Source organism: Lycium ferocissimum, chromosome 7 (genome assembly GCF_029784015.1).
Source record: "Lycium ferocissimum isolate CSIRO_LF1 chromosome 7, AGI_CSIRO_Lferr_CH_V1, whole genome shotgun sequence".
In the NCBI taxonomy this organism is placed as follows: domain Eukaryota; kingdom Viridiplantae; phylum Streptophyta; class Magnoliopsida; order Solanales; family Solanaceae; genus Lycium; species Lycium ferocissimum.
In genome coordinates this window covers 5121311-5146526 of record NC_081348.1, presented here as the reverse complement: position 1 = coordinate 5146526, position 25216 = coordinate 5121311, and the positions used below count along the sequence as shown (strand labels likewise).

Here is a 25216-nt window from a genome sequence, read left to right as displayed (position 1 = left end):
AATCTCAACAGCTCCAACCATTTTTATTTTTAATTTTAATTTTCACTTGAACTCATACCAAAATAAACCCACCCGCCCCATACTAAATAAACCCAACGCCGGATTCTACCTCTCAGATCCCATTACTCTCAAATGCTCGCCTGTGGTTGCCACAGCAACTTCCAACGCCATGAGCCGATGGATAATTCGTCACCGACCAACTTCTCCTTCCATTTCATAGAGCCTGTTTGGATGGGCTTATGCCTATAAGCTGTTTGCAGCTTATAAGCTAAAAAATAGGGTCTTTGACATATATATACATCTTAAGGAGAAATATTTACGAAACGTGACTGATAGTTTTATATTTACAAAACATAACATTACAAATCCTATACAAAACATGCTTTATATTTAAAAAAAAAAAAATTTAAATTATTTTTTATTTTTTAAAAATCATTTTTTTAAAAAAATATATATTTTTTTAATTTATTTTTATTTTTTTTAAAAATTAATATTTTTTTTTTGCTCAAAAACTTATGTATGAAAGTTGTATGAAATGTGTATATCTCGCTCAAGACTTAAAAAGTTTGCTCAAAATTTAGTGTATGAAAAATGTATGAAATGTGTATATTTCGTTCAAGGCTTAAAAAATCCGCTCAAAATTGTGTGTATGAAAACAATATGAAATTTGTATCTTGCTCATGTCTTAAAATTTGGCTCACATTTTCATGTATAAAGTTCATGTTAGATTTACGTAAAATTAATACAATTACAACAACATTGTAACAATTTTCATACAATATTCAAGGCTTAAAGTTTTCGCTCAAAATTTTGTATATGAAAATTATATTAAAAATTTTGCTCACACATACACATTTCATACAACTTTCATACACGTAAATATGAGGTAATTTTTAAGCCATTGAGCAAAAAAAAAAAAAAAATTAATATTTAAAAAAATATATATAAAAATTATTTTTTTTAAAAATAAAAATATTTTAAAAAAATATATATTTTTTTATAAAAAATATATGAAAATCCGTCATGATTTGTAATATATCGTTATGTTTTGTAAATAAGGAAAACTATCGTTACGTTTCGTAAATATTTCTCCTTAACATGTATATATACCTAGTTTTCCCAAAAAAATAAGTTGGGGTAGTCTAACTTATTTTTTTTGGCTTATAAGCTGTTTTAGATAAGCTAAGTCAAATGGGCCTAATTATTTTTTTGAACTTATTTTAAACCTTTTAAGTTTCCAAATGACAGCGAAAACAGCTTATAAGTCAACTTATAAGCCAATCCAAACGGGCTCATAATCTGTTGCTGATTAGGTAGTTCTCCCCTCACAGTCCTTATCTCCGCCGCCGTCAATTATTAAGCCAAAGCTATTGAATTTCCTTTTGCCGAAAATTTTAAAAAAAATCTTTGTTAATTCAAGCACTATATTATCACTGAGAGACTGGAGTTTACGAAACAAGCTATAATTACATAATCCATACATCACACTTGAAATATTTAAATCTCAATTAATTTTAAATGTATATGTTCTTTAGATTTTAATTCTTTATTAGTGTAATATAACTAGTTATAAATTTATTAATAATTTATTTATCTTTTTAATTTTTTATTAATGAAATATGAAACTCAATTGAAATTTTAAAATTAACAAATATATTATTTTTATTTATAACATTAAAAATACAGAAAATAATTACTTACGTATTTTTATTTATAAAGCTAAATGAAATCTAAATAATGCATCACTATGACAGCCATAAAATTTTCGGAGAGAGAGGTTTGCAGTAATAATCCATATAGCAGCTGTACCCAGTATCCGCCGTTAGTGCAGAAAGGCCCCACGAATACAAACAAACAAAATAATGGCATATCCGTGAAGGAATAAATAAACGGTGAAATCTCCAAGTATCCAACCTATAATTACTTAAAATATAATAGACACACAATTTACAATAACACCTAAAACTAAAAAATGGGGAGAAAAGAAGATGATGATGGAGTAGTGGAGAGAAGTGAAGGAGGAGTAGTGGTGGTTAACCCAAAGCCAGGAAAGGGACTAATTGCAAAGGCAATAGACTTGTTGGAATGGGGAATAGTCAAGTTAATGCACGATGCTTCCAAACCACTTCACTATCTTCAAGGCAACTTTGCACCTACTGATGAAACTCCGCCTCTTAATGACCTTATTGTACAAGGCCATCTTCCTGTCAGTTTTCTATCTCTACTTTTGCGATCGCTTTTTTATTTATTTATCTTAGAGATAATTGTCAAAAACACACCTGAAGTATCACTTTTTGCGAGTTGAATTATCAGGCGTTTGTGTTTCCTACCTGAACTATCGCTAACTATTTATCAAAACACACCTTGAAATTAGTGAGTCAGTTGCCATGTAATTAGGTTGGGGCTGATCAGCATGTTTGTCTGAAAGTTAATTTGATCTTTTTGGGTTCTAGTGAAAATAGGTAAGACATTTATCATTGGATTATGGTATTGTTACTTCTGAATAGTACGTAATAATTTCAAATTGTCAAGGGGACTAATTACTCCAGTGACAAGGAGTTATCCAATTAAATTCTGTTGGTCGAAGTATTGCTATTAAGAATTTACAGGGCAAGGGTAAGTAACAGCTCTGGATAATTAACTTATTCAAGTTCAGTTTGCAATGTTGTGAATGGTTTTTCTCTTGGGCCCACATCTCACTGTTGGTCTGGAACTGATTTGGCAGCTGCAGGAGCAGAGTTATTTACCATTATTTTCATTTCTCCCAGGATTAAAAGCATAAAGGAATATTGTAGAATTTATTGCTCAGGCTGTATATAGTATATACTATTCTTTTTGCCATCAACTTGACTCTACTATGCTTAGTAATTTGAACTTTCAATTACAGGAATGCCTTAATGGTGAATTTGTTAGAGTCGGTCCGAATCCAAAGTTTGCTCCGGTTGCTGGATATCACTGGTTCGCTATTATTCTGAATATATTGTCCTCAGGACCTTCAAGTTCCTTCTCTTCTATAGTAACTTTTTTGTGAAACAGGGATTCCAATTGCTTTGATGCTTATCCCGGCTCTATTTATATGCAGGTTTGATGGGGATGGGTATGTACTTTACAATCTTGACTTTGCAATTTGGAGCAAAATCGATTATTTCCAAGTTACTTTGAAAAAGAAGCAACGGAGCGCCTCTTTAACTCTAGTATTATTAATATTTGCTGTCTAATCTTTTTTACTTTGCACAAATGTGATCCAATTGTGTTGATAATTCAGCTGCCGTTTATAATGACAAAGCGCTCTTTATTCTGGTTTTTCCTATTCTGTTTTACCGGTTACTTTTTTCTTTAATTTTTAGACGACTTATGTAAAGCTTAAAAAGTATCACGTCCTTATAACCTTCACGTGAAAAGAAGTAATGTAACCTCAAACTTCTAACCTTTGTTCAGCATGATTCATGGCTTGCGCATTAAAGATGGAAAAGCAACGTATGTCTCACGTTATGTGAGGACTTCACGTCTAAAGCAAGAAGAGTTCTTTGGTGGAGCTAAGTTTATGAAGGTATGCATTTGTTTAATACTTATTCGTAAATTTTTGTTCCCATCAAGCTTAATATGATAATGACTGAAGTTTCTTGTACTAAAACTTCTTCACATGTATAGATACTTTCAGCAACTTCGTCGCATAACTACAGGCACTCTGCTTTTCTTCCTTTTAGTTTTCTAATATTTCGCCATTATGGAATGCTTCATTAAGTATTAATTTTTGTATGCTATTTAAAAGGGGCGGAATTTCTCTTTGATGTATTATTGTATATGTTTGTGGAATTAGGAATTATGACCAAATTCATTATGTTGTTCGATTGTGGTTTGTCCTTTAGGACATAACATCATTTTGAAAAATATGCTCCAAGAATTACAGCATTTTGGAATGCTCTTTCAACTATGTTGTGTGCCTAATTTCTCTGCTCTTGCTAAGCTTGTGACATCACAATTATCTTGTTCTCATTCCAACTCCTTAATTTTGGTCTTTACATGTTATTTCATTGCCAATTTCTCATCCAAGCTAGATAGCGTAGAAAAGGTTTAATTTCTCAAATATGACATCAGAAAGTGGACAGGATAATGGACTGAACATATATAGGCTTCAATTAATGAGCATATCAAGATCATAGTGTAGGAAGAATGAAGAAGTTCCTTTTTATAGGCATTTGATACTGACTTTGTGATTCTATAGCGCAACAATGACTTTTTAATAGTTGATCATAGGTCAAATAAGTAACTTGTAGAGTAAACCATTATACTGGAGAAATAAGTCAGTAAGAATTGTATGATGGAAAGGGTTGAAGCCTCTTGTCACTTGGAGTTAGTGCTAAACATTGTTAAAGTTGTTTGTTGATGTTTCATGTGACACAAAGTCTCTAGTCTTCTAGCTAGATTAAAATATTGTTGCTTATATTTGCATTTGAGGTTTTGTGTTACTTTGGGGCATTGACTAGCTCTGCTCAATACCCTACACCCTTCTCCTGAGTGCTTAGCATCCTTTTTATCCAGTCCTTGCGCCACACTATCCGTAAGGTTGACCTAGCCCTCTCCTTTCTATTTGTCCACGCGAAGATTCCTTTCCTTTCCTAGTCTATCCAATGTGGTCATGTACAGAATTTAAAGATTCGTCACTACAAAAGGACGATGGTAACCCTAATTTAAGAATGCCGCAGGAAGCAATTGTGAGAAAACAGAAGTTTCTTTGAATTCAGCAAGCAAACTAGAGGAATACTCTTTCACTGGAGACATCAAAATTTTTTCCTTTTTCCTTTTAATTTGTGATAACTGGAAGCTCATCTGCCGGCATTCATATAATTTAGAGGAAAGGAATTGGGACATCCTATTAGTGTTTATGACCTGGAATTGATTCACACCATTGGCTTGTTACATTCTGCTGTTAGTTTTGTTAAATTTTCTGTACCAAACCAAATGTAACCACTGCATCATGAAATCATGTGTTATGCTTTATAAACCATTTGCATTTACTATATGTGCAGATTGGAGATCTTAAAGGGCTGTTTGGTCTGTTCACAGTTTATATGCAAATGCTCAGAACAAAGCTGAAAGTATTGGACATCTCCTATGGAAATGGCACAGGTTGGTTGGCTGGAATTTTAGTTGTATGTGTATCTTCTCTTCACAAGTCTTTCCAGATATAATTTGTTATGTTGGAAGGAATAAGTCCTCAGTCATAACAAGATTTATTAAGTCTATGTGATATTTACTAACTGAAAGTAAGATTCGTTTCCTTGTCCAGCTAATACGGCTCTAGTATATCACCATGGGAAGCTTTTGGCACTTTCAGAGGCTGATAAACCTTGTAAGCCACTTCTCTGTTTGACATGTTAATTCAGAAAGATGAGTTATCTATGATTTTGAGGTGCAAGCCTTGGAGTAGGTGTATTTTCCCCCCTTCTCCATTCTATGTCATCGTATCTAGCTCTATATAGTGAAATTGTAATCTGAAGTTTTTGCTTGTCTGGGCAAGTACAAGTATTAGTAGTTAATACAGTTTCCTGCAAGGATTTAGATTATAGGTACCTTGAATTTTATGGCTTTGACACTAAGTTTACACCACACAGATGCACTAAAAGTTCTGGAGGATGGAGATCTTCAAACACTTGGCATGCTGGATTATGACAAAAGATTGGCACATTCCTTCACTGCCCATCCAAAAGTTGATCCTGTAACCGGTAAGAGAACAATCATACTAGTTCTGCATTACCAATAACAAGCATGTCACTATCTATAAATTCAAATTATTTACCCTTAAATATTACCCAAATATTTTCTGATGAAAGAAGTACCATTACATGTATTCTTCTAATAATTGTAACTACAACTGCAATCCTTGCAACTGCGTAACCTCCTTTGTTGATACATCTGTTCAGCCTTCTTTTCTCATTTGCTGACTTCTCTTCCTCCAATATAAATGCCTGGCTGCCAATCTGGTGGTTGTGATGTTGATTTGGAATAAACAAAAAAGGAAGAATCTATTTTCTTCCAAAACACAGTAATATTTCGTCAAATCAATTCAACAACACTGATTTTGGAATGGAGGATAGGGTGTTGAACCGAAGATGGAGCAGGGTTCCCTTTGGGCTGTAGTGCAAGTGGAAAGAGAACATTTTTTCGTTTTCATATTGAAAAAGTAATAAGAATGAGAGGTATTAAAGCATCGCCTTTGTAACGATCAAGGCTGGGTAAGTCCATACAGTTGTCCATGTACGTTGGCACAAGATTAGGATTTCACTTTAACTGCTAACTCTGCATTAACTATACAGTGATAGTCAATCTATATTATATCTGATACTAGTCAGTGCTTACGTTGTGCATCTGTGAGACTGTGATTATATCTTAGTTCAAGGTTCAGCGTTCAGAAGTGAGAGAAGAAGATCTAAATTTAGATCATTTAGTACAAATTTGAAGTATTACTCAGTCATTGTGTAGGCAGAACACTCTTGAGTTTGACGTTGAAATTTTACATGCAGGTGAGATGTTTACCTTTGGCTACTCTCACACCCCACCGTACATCACTTATAGGGTTATATCAAAGGATGGAATTATGCAGGACCCGGTCCCAATAACAATACCAGAGGCTATCATGATGCATGATTTTGCTATTACTGAAAATTATGCAATTATGATGGATCTTCCTTTGTGTTTTCGTCCGAAGGTGAGAGACTTCTATAGCTCACAATCTATTAGCTTCTCTTGTATTTATCAGTTTCCTCTGTTGATGGGAACAACATAAGCTTTTAAAAGAGAGATGAAATGTTGAGAATAACGTTAGCTATTTATCAGTTTCCTCTGTTGATGGGAATAACTAAGCTATTTATCAGTTTCCTCTGTTCCTGTGTAACACTACTTTCAGTTTTCCTGATAGTCTAGTTCTCACATATATTGTGGAATATTCTCATTCTTCATCATATGTTCTCTTATTCTGGAAAAATTACAATCGGGTTTATGGTCACGTTTAGCAGAGATTTCTTTGGGGTCATAGTTTCTGTTGAATGGAGTGACAATCTTATATGAAAATATTTAAGTTATTTACAGTGCATACTATGATGTAGGTTCTCTTTTTTTGGTATACCTTTTGTATACAGGAGTTTTTTTCCCCATTATTACTGAATATAGTCCTTGCTTGATTAAAAAAAAAAAAAAAAAAACTGTAGAGACACATTTATTTATTTATTCATTCATTTTAGGTCTGCAACACACATCCTTTCACTTGTAGGCCTGACTCGTTTTTTGACTAAGCATGTGAAATTCTTTTGGATAATGGGTAGCAATGAGACTTAGATGTAGATCAGGGGCTACAATAGACTTGGACCAGCATGTTTGCTTGCTCGGATACCGTATGAAAAGGAGAGAAATGAGAAGGAAAATGTAGAAGAAGAGAGGAAAACAATTGTGGAATAAGATTATGCTGAAGCAATAGGGGTTTAAATAGTGTATAGTAAATAGGAAAGAATCATAATTTACAAGATCCTTGACTGATTGTAAGAACCGGTCTAATTTATCTGAGCTGATATACACAATATTCTCCTTAGTTACTGCATATTTGCACAATATTCTTTACACTCTTCCTCAAGTTGGATGAGTATATATATTATATGTTCCTGATCTTGGAATCACAAAATGATTTTGTAAGGATATCTGCTAGTGCTAGATGATCAATTGAATTGAAAAAACTTGTATCAATATACCCTGACTCAATCTTTTGTTTGATAAAGTGTCAATCTATTTTTGAGTCATATTTTTCCTACATGGGTTGTGCAAGGCATTCTAAAGGAGTTTACAAAGGTCATGGTTACTCAATCTATTGCCTTAAGGTTTTGGTTGGATGCTCAGATTCTTTCACACGGTACTGGAGCCAACCTTTGGTAAACCCATTCTCATATCCATGAGTCTGTAATAAAGTTCACGTGTGAACCCCATAATCAGGTTACTTGTAGGGAGGGTGTTGAGCCTGTATTTGTTTTACATGGGTTGTGTAAGGGCTTCCAAAAGAGTTTAAAAAGCTTTGGGCTATTCCATCCATTGCATTATGATTTTGTTCTCTATCATCAGATTCTTTCACATGTGATATATCTTATTTATGAAATTTCTATTCAGGAAATGGTGAAAAACAATAAGCTGGCTTTTACCTTCGATGGTACTAAAAAGTCTCGATTTGGAGTCCTTGCACGATATGCAAACAATGAGGCCCTAATCAAGTGGTTCGAGCTTCCTAATTGCTTCATATTTCACAACGGTATGCAACTTTGTGGTCTGTCTTCCTTGAAAAGTTTAAAGATAATTCTAGCCTGAAGGCCCTGAACAGAAAAGCTGGTAACTAGCCAATACCTCGCACATGCATGCAGTGCTTAGCAGGCATCAATTTTGATTGATATACTGTAACGGAAATAATTTGTCAATAAGAAACTTTATAGTAAAAGAGTTTTCCTTTTGGAATCAGATTACCGTTAAATTAAGTTTTGGAGTCACCAGATTTGAATTTATGTTTATAAATAAAACATTACATTTTACATAATTGGGCGGTTGAAACTTGATAGTTTGCATGGATAGAATGACCACACGCCAACAGTACATGCAATTTATATAGCAGAACTTGGGAGCATTTTTTCTTTTTCTTTTTTGAAATGGATAAAAACAGAGGGAAAAAAAGAAGAAATGCTTCTAAATTCTGCTTTGCATGTACTGCTGGCATGTGGTCATTCTATCCATACTCACAACTTACTGTATTGGAAAGAACTTCTATCGTTGAAACCCATTTTGCACAACTTACTGTATTGGAAAGAACTTCTATTGTTGAAACCCATTTTTTCTTTTCTTTTTCCTTTTTTTTTTTTTTTTATTATTGGAAGCCTCTTTTCCTCTTCTTCTTTTTGTTTCGTTTTTTCTTTTTTAAGGTTGTATGTGCTAAAGAGGGTGAGGATAGTTTCTTTAGGCTCTCCATGCTTTTTCATCTTTCTTTTGCGTAAAGTATATCTAGTTGTCTTTTAAGTACGCCAACAAATCCCAGGGCTCAATCCTGGATTCTTCATCTTCTTCTTCGGAGTGCATATGTTGAAAAGTCAGGATGAGGAAATTAACATTTTGACTCCGTGTTTTTTGCATTCTTCTCTTGTGTAAATCTTATGTAATTGGCCTTTAAGTCAGTCGTCAAATCTCAACCCTAGATAGACGGTGGAAACTACCAAGTTGGAGTATAATAGGGCTAGAAAGAATTATCGGTGGAAAGATGAAAGGCATGAAGATTGGAAAGATGCCGATGGCAACAACACTCTGTTGGGTACACTGAGAGATGAAAGCTTAGGGGAGCGAATGGCATTAGATACCCCAATATCGTGGCCATAACCTATGGATACTAGATTAGATGAAGGGCAGCCCGGTGCACAAAGCATCCTGCGTTAGCAGGGTCCGGGGAAGGGATGCACCCCGAGGAGTGTGATGTAGACAGCCTCCTTAATGCAACCATTAGTGGCTGCTTCCACGGCTCGAACCTGTGACCTATAGGTCACACGGAGACAACTTTACCGTTGCTCCAACTCTCCAAGGCTCCCTTCAGGATACTAGACTAGGTCCCATTCTGAAAAGACAAGTACTGCTGGGATTCTTTCCTTCAGAAAGTCGCTAATCATTGTAATGTTACCATTATAAAAAAAAGTCGCTAATCATTGCACAGTAAAGAAGTGTTTGCTTGCACCACCCATGAAAATAAATCTATTATCAGTCAGTCATAGGAGGTACAGTGGTGGAAATCTTCAGGATAATATAGCATCTTTTGAATTGGTGACTGTAGATTAGATGAAAAAGTTAACAAAAACAATCACAGGAAATATGGTGTGGTCAATGCCCTTACGAATACAATGAAGAAAAAGTAAAGAAGACTTGCTGGACAATTATCTGAAGTTGTTCAGAGAAGGACTCAAGCATCCGAACTATGCTACAATGAAAAAAGAAAAGATGAAGCTTCTTTCAAATTATCGACAGAAAAATTCAATGTCTTAGACAAGGAACTCAATGCCAGATTCTGATACAGTAAAGGGATAAAGATATAGAAGAAGTTATGTAATGACAAAATAATATCTAGAAGAAGAAACTGAGTAATAATTTTCTTGAGAAGTTGCCAGAAGAATTGTCAAAATATTGATGGGAAGAGACAGTGCAGCAAAAAAAAAAAATTAATGAAAAGAGATGGTTATGTTATGCCGAAACAGTCAACAAAAAGAGGTGTGGTGCCACAGAAAGGGTTGTCATAAATAAGTTTCTATTAGAATGGTCGGAAAGAGAAAAGATTAATAGAAAACTTTAATCAGGTTCGGCATAAGGACGGCCTCTAGTGAGCAAAAAGTAAGCTTCTAGTAAGATTCTAGGGGATCGAGTACCATTTCAAGAAGCAAGGAGAGGGAAAACTTTTGTTAAAATTGGTTTTAAGAACATAGAGAATAATGAAATTTTCTTTAGCATTAGAATTCTTAACTGAAACATAACCGATGAAAATATTCTACTATCAATAAAGGAAAAATCAAATGAGAATACTCCACATAATATCCATAATACTCAATCATGAAGAATATTCTTCCAATATTCTGTGACTTTCAATTGTCTTCTTTTTTTTATTCTGACTGGTTTTATCATTTTGATTGTTTTACCAGCCAATGCTTGGGAGGAGGGAGATGAAGTCGTGCTGATCACCTGCCGCGTTCAGAATCCAGACCTAGACATGGTCAATGGAGGCGTTAAAGAAAACCTTGAGAATTTCTGCAATGAACTGTTAGGAGATTCTGACAACGATTGTTTAAATTGACCTTGTTTATATCCGCCACAATTCTTGATCTCGGTTTTGTTTTACAGATATGAAATGAGATTCAACATGAAGAGTGGTGCAGCTTCACAGAAGAAACTATCGGAATCTGCTGTTGATTTTCCAAGGATCAACGAGAGCTACACTGGCAGGTTAGCTCTCCTGTCTATAAAATTATTAGGCAACGTCCAATCAACATAGCATGAGTATTGGCCTTATAAAATGCTGGGTGTGATGAACACCTTAATTTATCACCTGTCAATTTTGCTTCTACTTTTGTTCACGAGTACTAAGTGTGTGCTTTCTGTGTGCATTAACTTTTTTTTCCTTTTTGGTTTTGATTGCTTGATCTGGTTTACCTAGAGGTTTATCAGAAGGCCTCTCTCTCATGTTGGTATAATAATACTGGCTCTGTTGAAATTTAGGAAGCAGCGATATGTATACGGAACCACTTTGAACAGCATTGCCAAGGTAACTGGAATCATCAAATTTGATTTGCATGCTGAACCAGAGACTGGAAAATCACAGCTTGAAGTTGGAGGAAATGTTCAAGGCATCTTTGATCTAGGACCTGGCAGATTTGGTTCGGAGGCTGTATTTGTTCCCCGTCAGCTTGGTACAGAATGTGAAGAAGATGATGGCTACTTGATATTCTTCGTACATGATGAGAACACTGGGTACCTTGTCTTCCATTCCCTTACTTGCATTATCATTAGCATCACTAAGACTATTCTGCATTGATGGTCTTCCAAAAGTTAAGGAAAATTCTTCTGTTCTACTGTTTAAAGTGAAAGGGGGTCAGTTAAGACCGCTTGTTGTGTCCAACAGTTGAACCCACATAATTTAAAGACATAACATATTCTACATTGTTGTGTGTGTGTGTGTGTGTGTGTGTGTAGAACGTTTGCAACTACAATATACTGAAGCTACATGCTTTTAAGATCATATATGATGCTCAATTGTCTGTTTTGTTTTTCACCTTGATAGGACTATAGCTAGAAAAATGTGTACATGAGAAGAGCATTCACTATTTAGTTATAATATTCTTTGGACTTCATTTAGATAAAATTGAAAGTGGCATATGTCCCTATTTCCCTTGGGCATTGAACATGCTCTATCTTCACCTGTCCATTATATTCCTATCTTAGTTCTTAGGCGCATATGGAATATTAGCAAAGTTCATGACTGAAATTTAAAACAGTCACCTTGACTGACCCATTCTCTTACGAATTTCTGCAGAAAGTCAGCTGTGAATGTAATTGATGCTAAAACAATGTCCGCGGAGCCTGTGGCAGTTGTTGAATTACCAAAAAGAGTTCCTTATGGATTCCATGCTTTCTTTGTCACAGAGGTGAGTCATCCCAATTACTTTGGTTCTTTGCCTTTAAATTTCTTTCAGTAACAATAGAACCAAACTCAAGACTAGGACTCACTACTGTTTCTTTTCTGGTTAATTACACACACACACACACAGAAGAAAAAAGAAAGAGCAACTAATTAGAGTGCTTGCTTCTTCTGGAACATCAGCAGTGCAACCAAAAAAGCTACTGGTTTTTCTATTGGATCTCCATATTATGCTTTATGCTAGGTTTCTCTTTGAAATTGCTTCCCTATTTGAAATTGAAATTTTATGACTTCTTTTTCTGTGAAACTAATTCCCTGACAAGTGAAGATGAATCTGCTTGGTATCGATGTTGAGTATATAATTTGAGGGAATTTAGATGCATTATCAGAAGTATCATGCCTGCAAGTTGTGTCAGCTTGTCTCTAAAACTCATTCTCCGAATTCATTATACTTTGAACAGGAACAAATTCAAGAACAAGCCAAGCTGTGAGAGTGATCAGCAACCTATATACCTCGTTATCTTGTGACATGTCCACGTCTATATTGCTGTTTGCGCATGACTCGAAACACAATAAATGTACGGATGTATTATTTGTACTCTCAGCCTCTACTGATGGCATCTTATTTCAATGATCAGAAACAAAATAGACCAGCAAACATTTGTCAGATAAAAGATAATAGTGTCTCACCAAAGAGCAACACTTGGTCGAATATCGACTCTAATAGATATTTTTTTTAACACGAAGATGCTCTTAGTCACATGATATGTAATACAATCCTAGAAAAGTTTCAAAGTTGTAACTGGCTTGGCACGGTGACTTAAAAGTTCAGAGATGCTTCCGCCAATGCCATTTTTGGTCTATCATACTGTAGTAGTAATGAGTATAATTAGTTCAATGTTAATATAGTTTGTGTTTAATCAACAAAAAAAAAATGTTAATATAGTTTGTGTTAATCGATCCAAGTCATCATGAATCTGTTAGCAAGCCCAGGTGGATATGTTTGATTGTGTTCACAGATGTCTTGGTAAAAAGGCGCTTTTGGGAGGACTTGGACGAAATGGTGGTAAGTATACCGCCTACTGAGGAGTTATTCATAGGAGGAGAGTTCAATGGGCACATTGGGTCTGTTTCGAGGGGTTATGACGAGGTGCATGGAGGATTTGGCTTCGGGGACAGGAATGGTGGAGGAGTCTCACTCCTGGATTTCGCAAAAGCTTTTGGATTGGTGGTAACCAACTGGAGTTTTCCGAAGAAGGAGGAGCACTTGGTAACCTATCGTAGCTCGGTGGATGTGATACAAATAGACTTTTTGCTTCTTAGAAAAGATGATAAAGGCCTTTGTAGGACGAGTGCGAGGTCATGCGAGTGAGAATCTTACGACTGACATAAAAATTTATTGGTTATGGTTGGAGATAAGAAGGAAGAAGAAGAGGGTGGAAGTGGATGACGGACCAGAGGATTAGGTGGGGGAGTTTGACTTTTGTCTAGTGCCCTAGAGATGGGGGGAGAAGTTGATGGCTATGGGAGCGTGGGATAGCGGGGGGATGCGGGCGGTATGTGGGATAGGACGGCCGGTGCATTAGGAAAGCAGCTAGAGAGGTATTGGGGGGTCTCACGAGGGGCGTGTGGTGGGCAGGGGGATTGGTGGTGGAATGGAGAAGTCGAGGAAGGTAGAAGCGAAAAAGAAGCGGGCATATGTGAAGTTGGTAGATAGCGAGGATGATGAAGAGTAGCGGACGAACAGGGAAAAGTATAAGATGGCGAGAAAGGAGGCGAAGTTGGCAGTTTCGGCGGCTAAAACGACAACCTTTGAACGCCTTTATGCAGAACTAGAGGACACAGGTGGGGATAAAAAGCTATTTAAGCTCGCCAAGGCGAGAGAGAGAGCACGCGACTTGGATCAGTGAAGTGCATCGAGGACGAGGATGGCCAAGTGTTGGTACGGAAACTGCATTAGACGAGATGGCGGTCATACTTTCATGAACTCTTGAACGAAGGAGGGGACAGAGACATTATGTTGGGAGACTTGGAGCACTCTGATAGGCGTCGCGACTTTGGTTATTGTAGGAGTATAAAGTTTGAGGAGGTTAAAGGAGTTGTTCGTAGGATGCGCAGGGGAAGAGCGATGGGACTGAAGAGATTCTAAGGAATTTTGGAAGAATGCGAGGCGGGGGTAGGCTTGGAGTGGTTGTTGGGTTGTTTAATGTCATTTTCAAGACGGCGAAGATGGGAAGAATGGAGGTGGAGTACAATGATTCCGTGTACAAAAACAAGGGAGGCATTGGTTGCGGCAAAACATAGAGGGTATCCTATTTAAGTCACACTATGAAAGTGTGGGAAAGGGTGGTGGAAATGAGAGGGTGAGGAGAGGTGTGTCTATTTCGGAGAATCGGTTGGATTCATCTTGGGGCGCAGACTACGAAGCCATTCATATTGTAAGGAGATTGGTGGAGTAGTATAGGGAGCGGAAGAGGGACTTACACGTGGTATTCATTGACCTAGAAAAGGCCTACGACAAAAGTGCCAAGAGAGTCTATGGAGATGCTTGGAGGCTAAAGGTGTACATGTGGTGTACATTAGAGCGATAAAGGACATGTATGATGGAGCTAAGACCGGGGTAAGGACGGTAGGAGGAGACTCGGAGCACTTCCACTGTTCGATGGAGTTGCATCGGGGATCGGCTCTTGCTTAGTTTCTATTCGCCTTGGTGATGGATGAATTGACGCGACAAATACAAGGTGAGGTGCCTTAGTGTATGTTGTTCGCGGATGACATAGTCTGATTGACGAGACTCGCATGACGGAGTTAACGATAAGGCTTGGAGGGCGAGCGGACGTTGGAGTCTAAAGGATTTAAATTGAGTAGGACAGACGGGAATGCGGGTGCGGGTTCGGTGGCGTACGCGTGGTGACGAAGTGAGGAGGCTTGGTACCCGAGCCGATCGAAAAGAAAGGAAGTTTCAAGTATCTTGGAGTGCTGTTATACGGGGAGATGGGGATATCGCGATGATGTTTCACGTCGTATTGGTGCGAGGTGGATGAAATGAAGGCTCGCCTCACGGTCTTTGTGTGATGAAAGTGCCACCAAAACTTAAAGGCAAGTTAAAAGTAGTGGTTGAACCGACTTTATTGTACGGAGTAGAGTGTTGGCCGGTCGAAATGTCACGTTCGAAAGATGAAAGTCGCGGAAATGCGAATGCGGTGAATGTGTGGGCATGGGAGGGATAGAATTAGGAATGAAGATGTCCGAGACAAGGTGGGAGTGGCATCGGTGGAGGACGAGATGCGGGAAGCGAGGGTGAGATGGTTTGGGCGTGAAGAGGAGAGACACGGATGCTCCGGTGCGGAGGTGTGAGAGGTTGCTTATGGACGGTTCGGGGAGAGGTAAGGGAGGGCGAGAAAGAAGTATTGGGGAGAGGTGATTAAACGGGATATGGCACGATTTCGGCTCCGGGACATGACCGAGATAGGAAGTTGTGGAGGGACTCGGATTAGGATAGAAGGCTAGGTGGCTTATCCTCTTCACCGTAGTAGTTGCCTTTTGCTCATTTGTTTATTGCCCATTTGATTCTTTGCTTATATTTGTTGGTACATTTGTACATTTGATTATCTTATTTATCTATAGTAGTTAATGCTCTTTCTTTCCGTGACTATTCTATTATGACTTTCGCTTTTTGTTATTCCTTCTTTTCATATTGTTTTCATGCTTGGCCCTATCGACCTTTGTCTTGTTTTCCTCTCTTTTCCTCTTGAGCCAAGGTCTTTCGGAAATGTGACCTACTACCTTTCAAGGTGGGGGTTAGGTAACGTGCGCTACTCCTCCCCAGACCCCACATGGTGGGATTATACTGGGCTTCTTGTTGTTGTTGTTGTTCACAGATGTCTTAGTGTTGCAAATTACAGTCAAATACCATTCAATCATCTAGTTTACAAAATATGTAGATAGTGCATAGGTAGCGTAGAATTTATACAAAATATACATAAACATACCTATACAGTTGAAATGTATAGGTAATTATACTACGACCCTGTTTGGTAAATTAATTGGCCGAAAGGTATATTTACGTAGGTTTCCCCTTTTTCCTTTTAATAATAATAATGTTGTGTCATCTTTGCACACGTGAATAGATCTGTTCACAAAGGCATAGTGTGTTGAATCAACATAAATCTAGTATTGTGGGGAAGCTGCCTAAGATGCAAATGACATTTTAGTACTCCCTCCCTTGTATAATAATCTCTCCGTTCACTTTTACTTATTCAGTATTCTAAAAATAAATTTTTACTTTTATTTGTCGCTTTTAGCTAAGCCTGGCAACCGGTCCGATTTTACCGGTTCAAACCGGTAACCGGACCGGTAAAATTGAAACCGGTTCAGCGTATAATTACCGGTCCGATTTTGTATTTTTGGGATCGATAAATCGAAATCGGACCGGTTAAACCGGTCAAAAAAAAAAACTTATTTTTTTAAAAAAAAAATATAGCCGTTATTCAAATGGGCTGGACCGTTGGGCAACGATCCATTTTGCAAAAATGACAGTTGCCAACGGCTCCAAAGTCCCCTTTTGGCCCCCAACCCCAAACTTTTTTTTTTTTTTTTTTTTTTTTTTTTACACTTTAGCCCATCCCACCTATATAAGCCCCTCTCCATTTTTAATTTTAATTCACACCAATTCACTCTTCTTTTTCTCTCAATTTCTCTCAATTATAGTTATTTTATAACAATTAGCCACTTTAAATTTCTCTCAATTAAATATTATAAAGTTTTGCTCTAGTTTCAATTATTAATTTTGCAATTATAATATTGTTGATGGAGTTGGTGATTTTGCAATAATCCGAAGTAGCTCTAAAGCTTTGGTGGATTTGCAATCCTAGCGGCCTTCACTTTATTGAAAATTAGTCCGGTAATTTGGTACCTTCGTTCCAACTCTATCTTTATTTCGCTATTTAATTTACGCAATTTGATTTGTTGCAATTTATTTTTTTGTGATTTATTTGAGTGTGATTTAAATTAATTATATTTAATAATGGTGAAAAAATTTAGAGGTGGTGCCGGTAGTAGTGGTATTGTTAGGGGTGGGTCTAATGAGGAAACATTTGTGAACGAAACACCTAATTTAGGTATTGATATTGGTGGAAATAATTCACTTTTAGATCATGAGGCAATGCAACAACATTATACCGACACTTTTAATGAAATTGATGATGATGATGATGATGATGATGATGAAACACAAGCCTCTGAAAATCCCATAGGAGAACAAGTCATGCACAATCACATACACAAGACAAACCACCAAGAACTCGTAAGTCAACCACTAAAATTCGGAAACTTACGACTAAGAATAAGGAAAGATAAATAGCTAAATGTAATTTATGTAAACAAAAATTTGCTTTTAGACAACAAACTAGTAAGGATGGTGGAACTATTACACTAACGGGTCCTATGAAAGCTAAACATAAGGATATTTAGGGAGAGCAAACGGGTTCAAATGTGGGGTTTATTCAAGTGACGATAGACGCACGAACCAGTAAATTTTCTTGCTATAACAAGAAAAAAGAGCGTGTAGAAATAGCTAAAATGGTTGCTTTTGATGCTCTACCATTTTCCTTTCCTTCGAGAGTTTGGGGTTTGTTACTTATATTGATGTTGTTATAATCCGTTATTTGAGGGTATTCCTAGAAGTACTTATAGAGCGGATGTTATAGATTTGTATAAAAAAAATATAGATTTTATTTGCACCATGTATTTAATTCTTTAAATTGTAGTGTTTCTCTTACCACCGATTTGGGTCTTAGTCTTAACAAGTTAGTTTTTTTGCTATTCCATGTCAGTGGGTTGATGATAATTGGGTGATGCAAAAAAGAATTATAGTTTTTTTATATGATGAAGGGAAAGGTCATCACGATGGAAAAAATTTAGCGGATTCAATGTCTACTATTATGAGATTTTTTAACATTTATAGAAAAACACTTTGTATTGCTTTAGATAATGCTTCTAATAATACAAAGGCGATTGGTCTTTTAAAAAGAAAATTAAACCCTCCGCTAAAATATATTTTTCATGTGAGATGTAGTTGTCACATTTTAAACTTAATTGTTAAAGATGGTCTTGAGTGTTTTGAAGATTCTATTTAAAAGTTAGAAATGCGGTTGCGTTTTTTGTAATGCTAATAGGCAAAACCGAGAGATTTTAAGAATTCTTGTGTGAAAAATGGCCTTAAACCTAGGAAAATTCAAGTAGAAGTTGAGACTAGGTGGAATTACACTTACATTATGTTACAACAAGCATATGAGTATAGAATTCTTATACAACAAGTTCACAACTATTTTAATACAAATAGTGATGACTGGTTAAATATTACCGATTGGGAAGATGTTAAGGAATGTGTTGAACTCTTACAAAAAATTTATAATGCAGCTCTTGCTTTTTCTAGATAATTCTATCCCACGGTAATCGAAATTTTAACCTACTTAGCGGAAATAACTAGAGTTTTACAAGAGTATAAAAATAAATCCGATTATCAAGCGGCTATTTTTAATATGACAACAAAATTTAAAAAGTATTTTTTTTCCATCCCAACTTTATTTACATTGGGTTCTCTTTTAAATCATTGTTTAAAAATGTCTTATACTAAAGAATTGGTTAATCAAACTTATACCTTTTTAGAAGTTGACGAGGAAGTTGAACCATCTTTAACTGAAGCCGAGTTTAGAAAATTTTTTAGTCATTATTCTAATTTGGAAGAAAATGCTACACCCATTACTCCACGCCCTACTACTTCTCAAAATAGCAAAAAGGGCTTGTCGGGTTTGTCGCATTTAAAAGTTTTACATTCAAATTCAACACCTTCTTATAATGCAAACTTTGATGAATATCACCTTTATTTGAGGCAGCAAAATGTGGATATCAATCAACTAGATGATTTGGACATCTTAGCATAGTGGAAGAAATACAAGGCGAGTCATCCGATACTTTCAAGAATAGCTCGAGATATCCTTACAGTTCAATTATCAACCGTGGCTTCGGAGAGTGCATTTAGCCAAGGAAGATAACAAATTGGAGACCACTCATTATCCGGATTTAGGTTGCAAGTACTAGTGTGCATTCGCGATTGGATTAGATCGGAGCGACGCAACCAAAACTTAGAAGCGGTGGAAGGCGAAGAGGAAGAGATTGAAGATTTAATAGCAAGTGGAGTGAACCAATATGAAGACTTTAAAGATATCTCCATGACCGAATATGATATGGCGAATATTAGCCAAATGATTGGCACTTTTTGATTTTATTATTCTACTATTTCTTTGCAACTCATGTATTATTTGCAAGTTAAAAAAATTACAACTTGCAAATAAATATTATTCATAAATGAATAAAATATATGGCTCATTAAGCTTTCTTCTATTTATTTATATTCATATTTTTACTTATATTAAGTTATAAATATACCTAAAATATACTAAGAATATACTTATAATATATATCTACTCAAATTAAAAATTAGAAAATTATATACTTAAAAAATAACTAAAATATACTAAGAATATACTTATAATATAAATATACTTAATTTATAAAATAGGAATTTATAAACTTAGAAAAAACTATAAGTATATATATAATACATATATATATATATATATATATATATATATATATATATATATATATATATATATATATATATATGTATAAATATACATATAATATATATAAGTTATATAACCTAATTATATTAATATATATAAGTATATTCTTAATATATTTTAGGTATATATAGTATAACTTAAGCATATATATATATATATATATATATATAGTTAGTAAATATATATAAACTTTACTTATAAACTTATATAACATATATAAATACCTATAATATATTAATAAATATATAATATATATATATATATATATATATAAAAATAAAAAATTCTAATATATATCGGTTTCTGTTAGTTAGTAAATATATATAAACTTTACTTATAAGCTTATATAACATATATAAATACCTATAATATATATACTATACAAAAAATAAAAAATAAAAATTCTAATGTTTTAGACCGGTCCGGTTCCGGTTTCCATGTTTGGAACCAGTAAACCGAAACCAATGGCCGTTTTTAATTTTTCGATCGAAAGTCGGCCGATTTTATAACCGGTTATCAATCCGATTCCGATTGAACCGGATAACAGGCTTACTTTTAGCATATCTAGGGAAACAATTTATTTTTCATGTTTTACTCATGATATTAATTACTCATTTCAAATCATTTTTTCAAATGCATTAAAAATATGTAATATGAGTATTATGATAAATTATGTATTTCAACTATTATATCTTAAGGGTGTGCAATGTTCATAATTAACAAGTAAGTGATTTTTTTAGCTTATGCACACCGTTAAAAAAGTATTCACTCGTAAAAAAATTATGAGTATTTTATTAACTTGCTCCTAATTAAATGCCTAAAAAAGAAAATAACTTAGATTTGAATCAATTTCTTCTTGAAATTCTAAAATACCAATTATTTAAAATAAAATCAAAAGCCTAAAACATCACTTATAATATAAAAGTGAGGGATACATTACACAAATCTTTAATTTAGAGCTGTTCAAAAATCTTACTTTACCTTTTAGACTCCATGCCTAGTGGAACTAAAGCACTTTGAAAGAGAGAGTAATAGATTACATAGATGAGGCGGTCATTTCCCTCACGCACAGGAACTCCAACACTTGGGGTTGAGGAGGAAAAAAAACCTACAATCCTGTGAAACCGTTGCATAAACTTTTGGTAAAGGAAAATAAGAAAAATATTGAACACATTTTTGAAAACAAATGCCACCTAACCCTAGAACATTTGGTTGCCAATAGTAGTCCAAAACAAGAGCCGTCCATATTAACCAACTATAAACCCAATCAGGTTGAATTAAATAAAGATTGGTATCCCTCAGAATGCCTAGTATCCACATGGGTAAATAAATGCCATGGTTCCTCAACCTTCTTGTTTAGCAAAAGGGAGCACCCACACATTTCAGATTACTAAATGTTTCATCACTGGGATCTCATACAGAAAACTAATACAAGATGGATACATACAACACTAGTAGCAAAACTTTTGCAATAAAATTAAAAAGTATAAAAGTGTATCCACCTTGCTAAAACAAATATACCAAGGTTTTACAACGTTGGATTTATGAAAAAAATGTCCTACAACGTTTTCTTGGAAGCCAACCTATTAATAGCAAAGAAAATTTGAATTGAAAAACAATGAAAAGTCAAAATCTATTTTTTTTCTTTTTTTTTAAAAAAATGTTACGAAAATGCCTTTAGCGCGTAAATTCTTGCGCTAAAGAGTTAACGGACACGGCTCGTTGTTCCTATAATTGATAATTTCTGCGCTATAGTGTTTTTTTTTTTTTTTTTTCTGCTCTTTTGGTTAACCCTTCTTTCGTTACACTTTTTAACGTACTTTGACCATAGATTAATCATGCTTCGGGACCCGAAACTTCAATATTTTATATAGAACCCTACTTATTTTTGTGCGATTAATTAGGTAGGATCAACACATCAAGGATACACAAAAGTTCGGATGACCGTTTTAGAGGTTGAAAAGTGCTCGAACGCCATTTTCGTTCAAGGCTCGGTGACATTAGCTTGAAGTTCTTTACGAATACTTAAACTTGTTCATTAATAATTAATCAAAAGTTAGTCAAAATGGCAGCGTTCATGCAAAAAAAAAAAAAAAAACTTAATTAAATTGCATCATTCATAACCTTGAGTAGATGAAAATACTTAACACACTAATTCATTAATAAGAAACCCATGATATATTAAAAATACAATCACAACATTCTTGAGTAGATACTTAAACTTAACATACTAATTAATACCTAAGAGCATAACGATATATTAAACTTAAAACTAAAATCACAACATTCTTAATCATCATCGAGTACAAGTCCTCGATATCGTCCTCGGAAAAATATTGGCGGTTTCTTAAGACACATCTTTTTTCGGTAGCAGTTAGTTCTCTACCGGTTGATGATGCTTGTTCTTCGGCCAACTTTAGCATGTAAAATCTACATCGTCTTGCCAACATTCTATTGTTTTCTTTTCTAATCCTTTGCACGGTAAGCTCGCAAGTTTCTGTACCTACTTGAGGCATGGTTAAGGAGTACATCGTTGGTGTTGGAGCGTTGAGATTTTCCAAGTCACGAACAAGACGTTACGATTCGGCAAGCCGATGTGACCATTCTCGGCGTAAACCGCAATAATATTCCCGCGGATCTGAATATTTCCTTTGCGAAATCATCATTACGCTCTATAAGAAGGTGGGGATTTAGCTCATCTAGTTTGAAATCACTAGTATCGCTCGAAAAGCTGCTATGATTTGAACTCTCATCGTCCTTTGCTATTTGGTTCTTTTGGAAGGAGTAAAGACCAAGTGAGTTTCTACTACTCGACATTGAATATGGTGTAGTCTAATAACAAAGAAAGGGCTACTTATATAGTTGCAAACCCCAGTACCCTGGGGGGGGGGGGGGGAAGGGTCTTTATGACCCTACCTACTTACCTTATTGTAAGAAAAATGTTAATCTTCATCGGACATTTCACGGTCGAATCCCACTTGGATCTAAATCTTGTGCTACCATATATACCATATTCTACCCTATGGTAACGTATTTGCATCCGATTGTTCTCTTCGCGAAAACGATTAAGAGCCAAATTAAACTCTTGTGGAGTTCCGCGAGGCATTGACATAGCACGTTTTTTGGGCGTTTAAGCCTTAAACGCTAACTTGTGCTCCGGTCTTTGCGACCTCCCTAACACGCCAATCCCACTCCTCTTGTCATTTTATTATTGTATTCTCGATTGAATCTATCGTTAGGGTTATTTGAGTAATGAAAATCATCATCATCTAGTTCCCGAGTCCTACCCATTGCTTCAAATATGTTTCTTTGGAGTGAATGATATAACACGGTTAATATCTCTAAATTGGTCAAAAAATGACATAGTAGCTCAATTTTGTGTGAAATGTTGTGTGGTTGGTAACAACTATTCGTCAAATTACGTTATATAAAGTTTGATTCGAATCATGACGTTTTTCTGTTTGATAGTTGAGGTGACAATGGAGCAGTTGTATAGCGCAGTAAAATTATGCGTTATATGGTATAACGCGATAATTTCTTGCGCTATACGTCATATTATTTTCTGCGCTATACCGTCATAACGCATTATTTTTTGCGCTATCTTTCTGAAAATGTAGCATTTGTAAAATAATGCGTTATGCATCTCTCCACACTTATTTGATTAGACGTAACACTGTAATTGCATGCATGCGTTGGTTGGTTATAAATACCGAGTTCGTATAACACAAAAAAAAAGCAAAAAATTCAAAGTTTCATCTAGTTTTTGCGTTTTGTATTCCTCCTAAATTATTCAAAGTATGGCAGATGTTCCAAGAATTAAAGTTTCTTTATTCTGGGACGGACAAATTATATTCGAGGAAAATAATTTGCGCTATGATTCTTCCCCAAAATACCATGTTAAGTTTCCACTTGACTTAAAATTCTCAAAACTACTCCAAGCCTTGTATAATAGATTACAAATTAGTAGAAGTGATTTTGATCTAAATATAATTGGAAAATATCCAACGTCATTTACGCCGCAAGGTGTAACTAGTTATGGTCGGTGGTACATTCAAGACGATGAATCGTTTGACGATTTTTTTGAAGGCGCCTTATGATTATAGGAAATGCATAACTTTAAACGTCCTTGAAATGTATATAGAGAAGGTCCCCATTAATCGACTTGAATTCATGGCTAGGGCTCCTCGGGAAGCCCGTCTATAATTCAGGCCGAAGTCACTCAAGCGGAACCTACTTATCAACACAATTACCGACGACATGAGTACCTATCAAAGCATTTTGACTAGCCAAATGCCTCTGGATAGTTTAAGTCATCAATTTGAGTAAATATTCATTCTTTCAATTTGTATTATTATTATTATTATTATTATTATTATTATTATTATTATTATTATTATTATTATTATTATTATTATTATTATTATTATTATTATTATTATTATTATTATTATTATTATTATTATTATTATTATTGTTATTATTATTATTATTATTATTATTATTATTATTATTATTATTATTAGTATTGTTATTATTATATTATTATTATTATTATTATTATTATTATTATTATTATTATTATTATTATTATTATTATTATTATTATTATTATTATTATTGTATTATTGGTTATTATTATTATTATTATTATTATTATTATTATTATTATTATTATTATTATTATTATTATTATGCTATTGATTGTTATTATTATTATTATTATTATTATTATTATTATTATTATTATTATTATTATTATTATTATTATTATTATGTGTAATGGCACTTGAATGCTACTAATGATGTTGATTATATTATTTAGGGGTTATCGATATGGATCATATCGGACGGTCTCCTCAATCGGGATGGATGAATCGGGTTGGAACATCCTCGGCCTATCCAACAACTCAAAGCGATGGTCCTTATCGAAGTTTCGGTGCGGTTGATTACTATCGGTACGTCTATTTTTTTTAACATCAATAGTGTTATTTGATGTGTAGTAGTTAAAACACCCTAATTTCTTGTGCGGGGAGAATATGGTGGTTGCACCAAATTATAGGCAAAGGCGTGCTATGGATGGTCCGGATTATCCGAATTATATAGTGACATCACCCGGCGATAGTGAGGAAATACCTAATGCGGAGGAAAGTGACGATGAGCAAAGTGACGATGAGATTGAGGTTGGAACTAATCGTCAACATCAAGTAGAGCTGTTGCAAGACATGATGAACGATCCGGCACACGAGGAGGAAGCTGAATTCACAGCAACCATTTGAACGACAACGTCGACTCGGTTCGCCGCAAAGCCAATTTCAACGGCAAGAGTCGACCCGATTCAGTGGCATTCCGATGAGATCCCATATCTTGATCATCTTCA

The 25216-nt window shown here is 35.0% G+C and overlaps 1 protein-coding gene and 1 non-coding gene across 3 annotated transcripts; one reads left to right on the top strand and one right to left on the bottom strand.

Moving 5' to 3' along the window:
- The first annotated feature begins 1957 nt into the window (after nucleotides 1-1957).
- LOC132063151 (carotenoid 9,10(9',10')-cleavage dioxygenase-like) lies at nucleotides 1958-13094 on the top strand. Of its 2 annotated transcripts, none has more exons than XM_059455591.1 (14): nucleotides 1958-2206; nucleotides 2888-2958; nucleotides 3083-3097; nucleotides 3439-3550; nucleotides 5031-5130; nucleotides 5291-5353; nucleotides 5616-5726; nucleotides 6525-6709; nucleotides 8152-8290; nucleotides 10698-10815; nucleotides 10897-10998; nucleotides 11272-11523; nucleotides 12086-12197; nucleotides 12652-13094. In XM_059455591.1, the coding sequence occupies exons 1-14, from the start codon at nucleotides 1973-1975 to the stop codon at nucleotides 12679-12681; spliced, it is 1644 nt and encodes a 547-aa protein (XP_059311574.1). In that variant the 5' UTR covers nucleotides 1958-1972; the 3' UTR covers nucleotides 12682-13094. The 2 variants fall into 2 exon arrangements, with proteins under 2 accessions (XP_059311574.1, XP_059311573.1); XM_059455590.1 differs by having other exon boundaries at nucleotides 10897-10999; nucleotides 11264-11523.
- An 8038-nt stretch (nucleotides 13095-21132) lies between these two features.
- Nucleotides 21133-21250, bottom strand: LOC132065887 (small nucleolar RNA snoR130). Its single transcript, XR_009416849.1, has one exon. It is a non-coding gene; the product is annotated as a small nucleolar RNA snoR130 (small nucleolar RNA).
- Between the last annotated feature and the right edge of the window lie 3966 nt (nucleotides 21251-25216).

What these genes read in the sequence shown, in the direction of transcription:
- LOC132063151 (XM_059455590.1), top strand. Translation starts at nt 1,973, where the DNA reads ATGGGGAGAAAAGAAGATGATGATGGAGTAGTGGAGAGAAGTGAAGGA. An exon ending in AAAAGTTGATCCTGTAACCG is followed by an intron (nt 5,727 to 6,524) that starts GTAAGAGAACAA and finishes TTTTACATGCAG; the next exon opens with GTGAGATGTTTACCTTTGGC. An exon ending in GAGAATTTCTGCAATGAACT is followed by an intron (nt 10,816 to 10,896) that starts GTTAGGAGATTC and finishes TTTGTTTTACAG; the next exon opens with ATATGAAATGAGATTCAACA.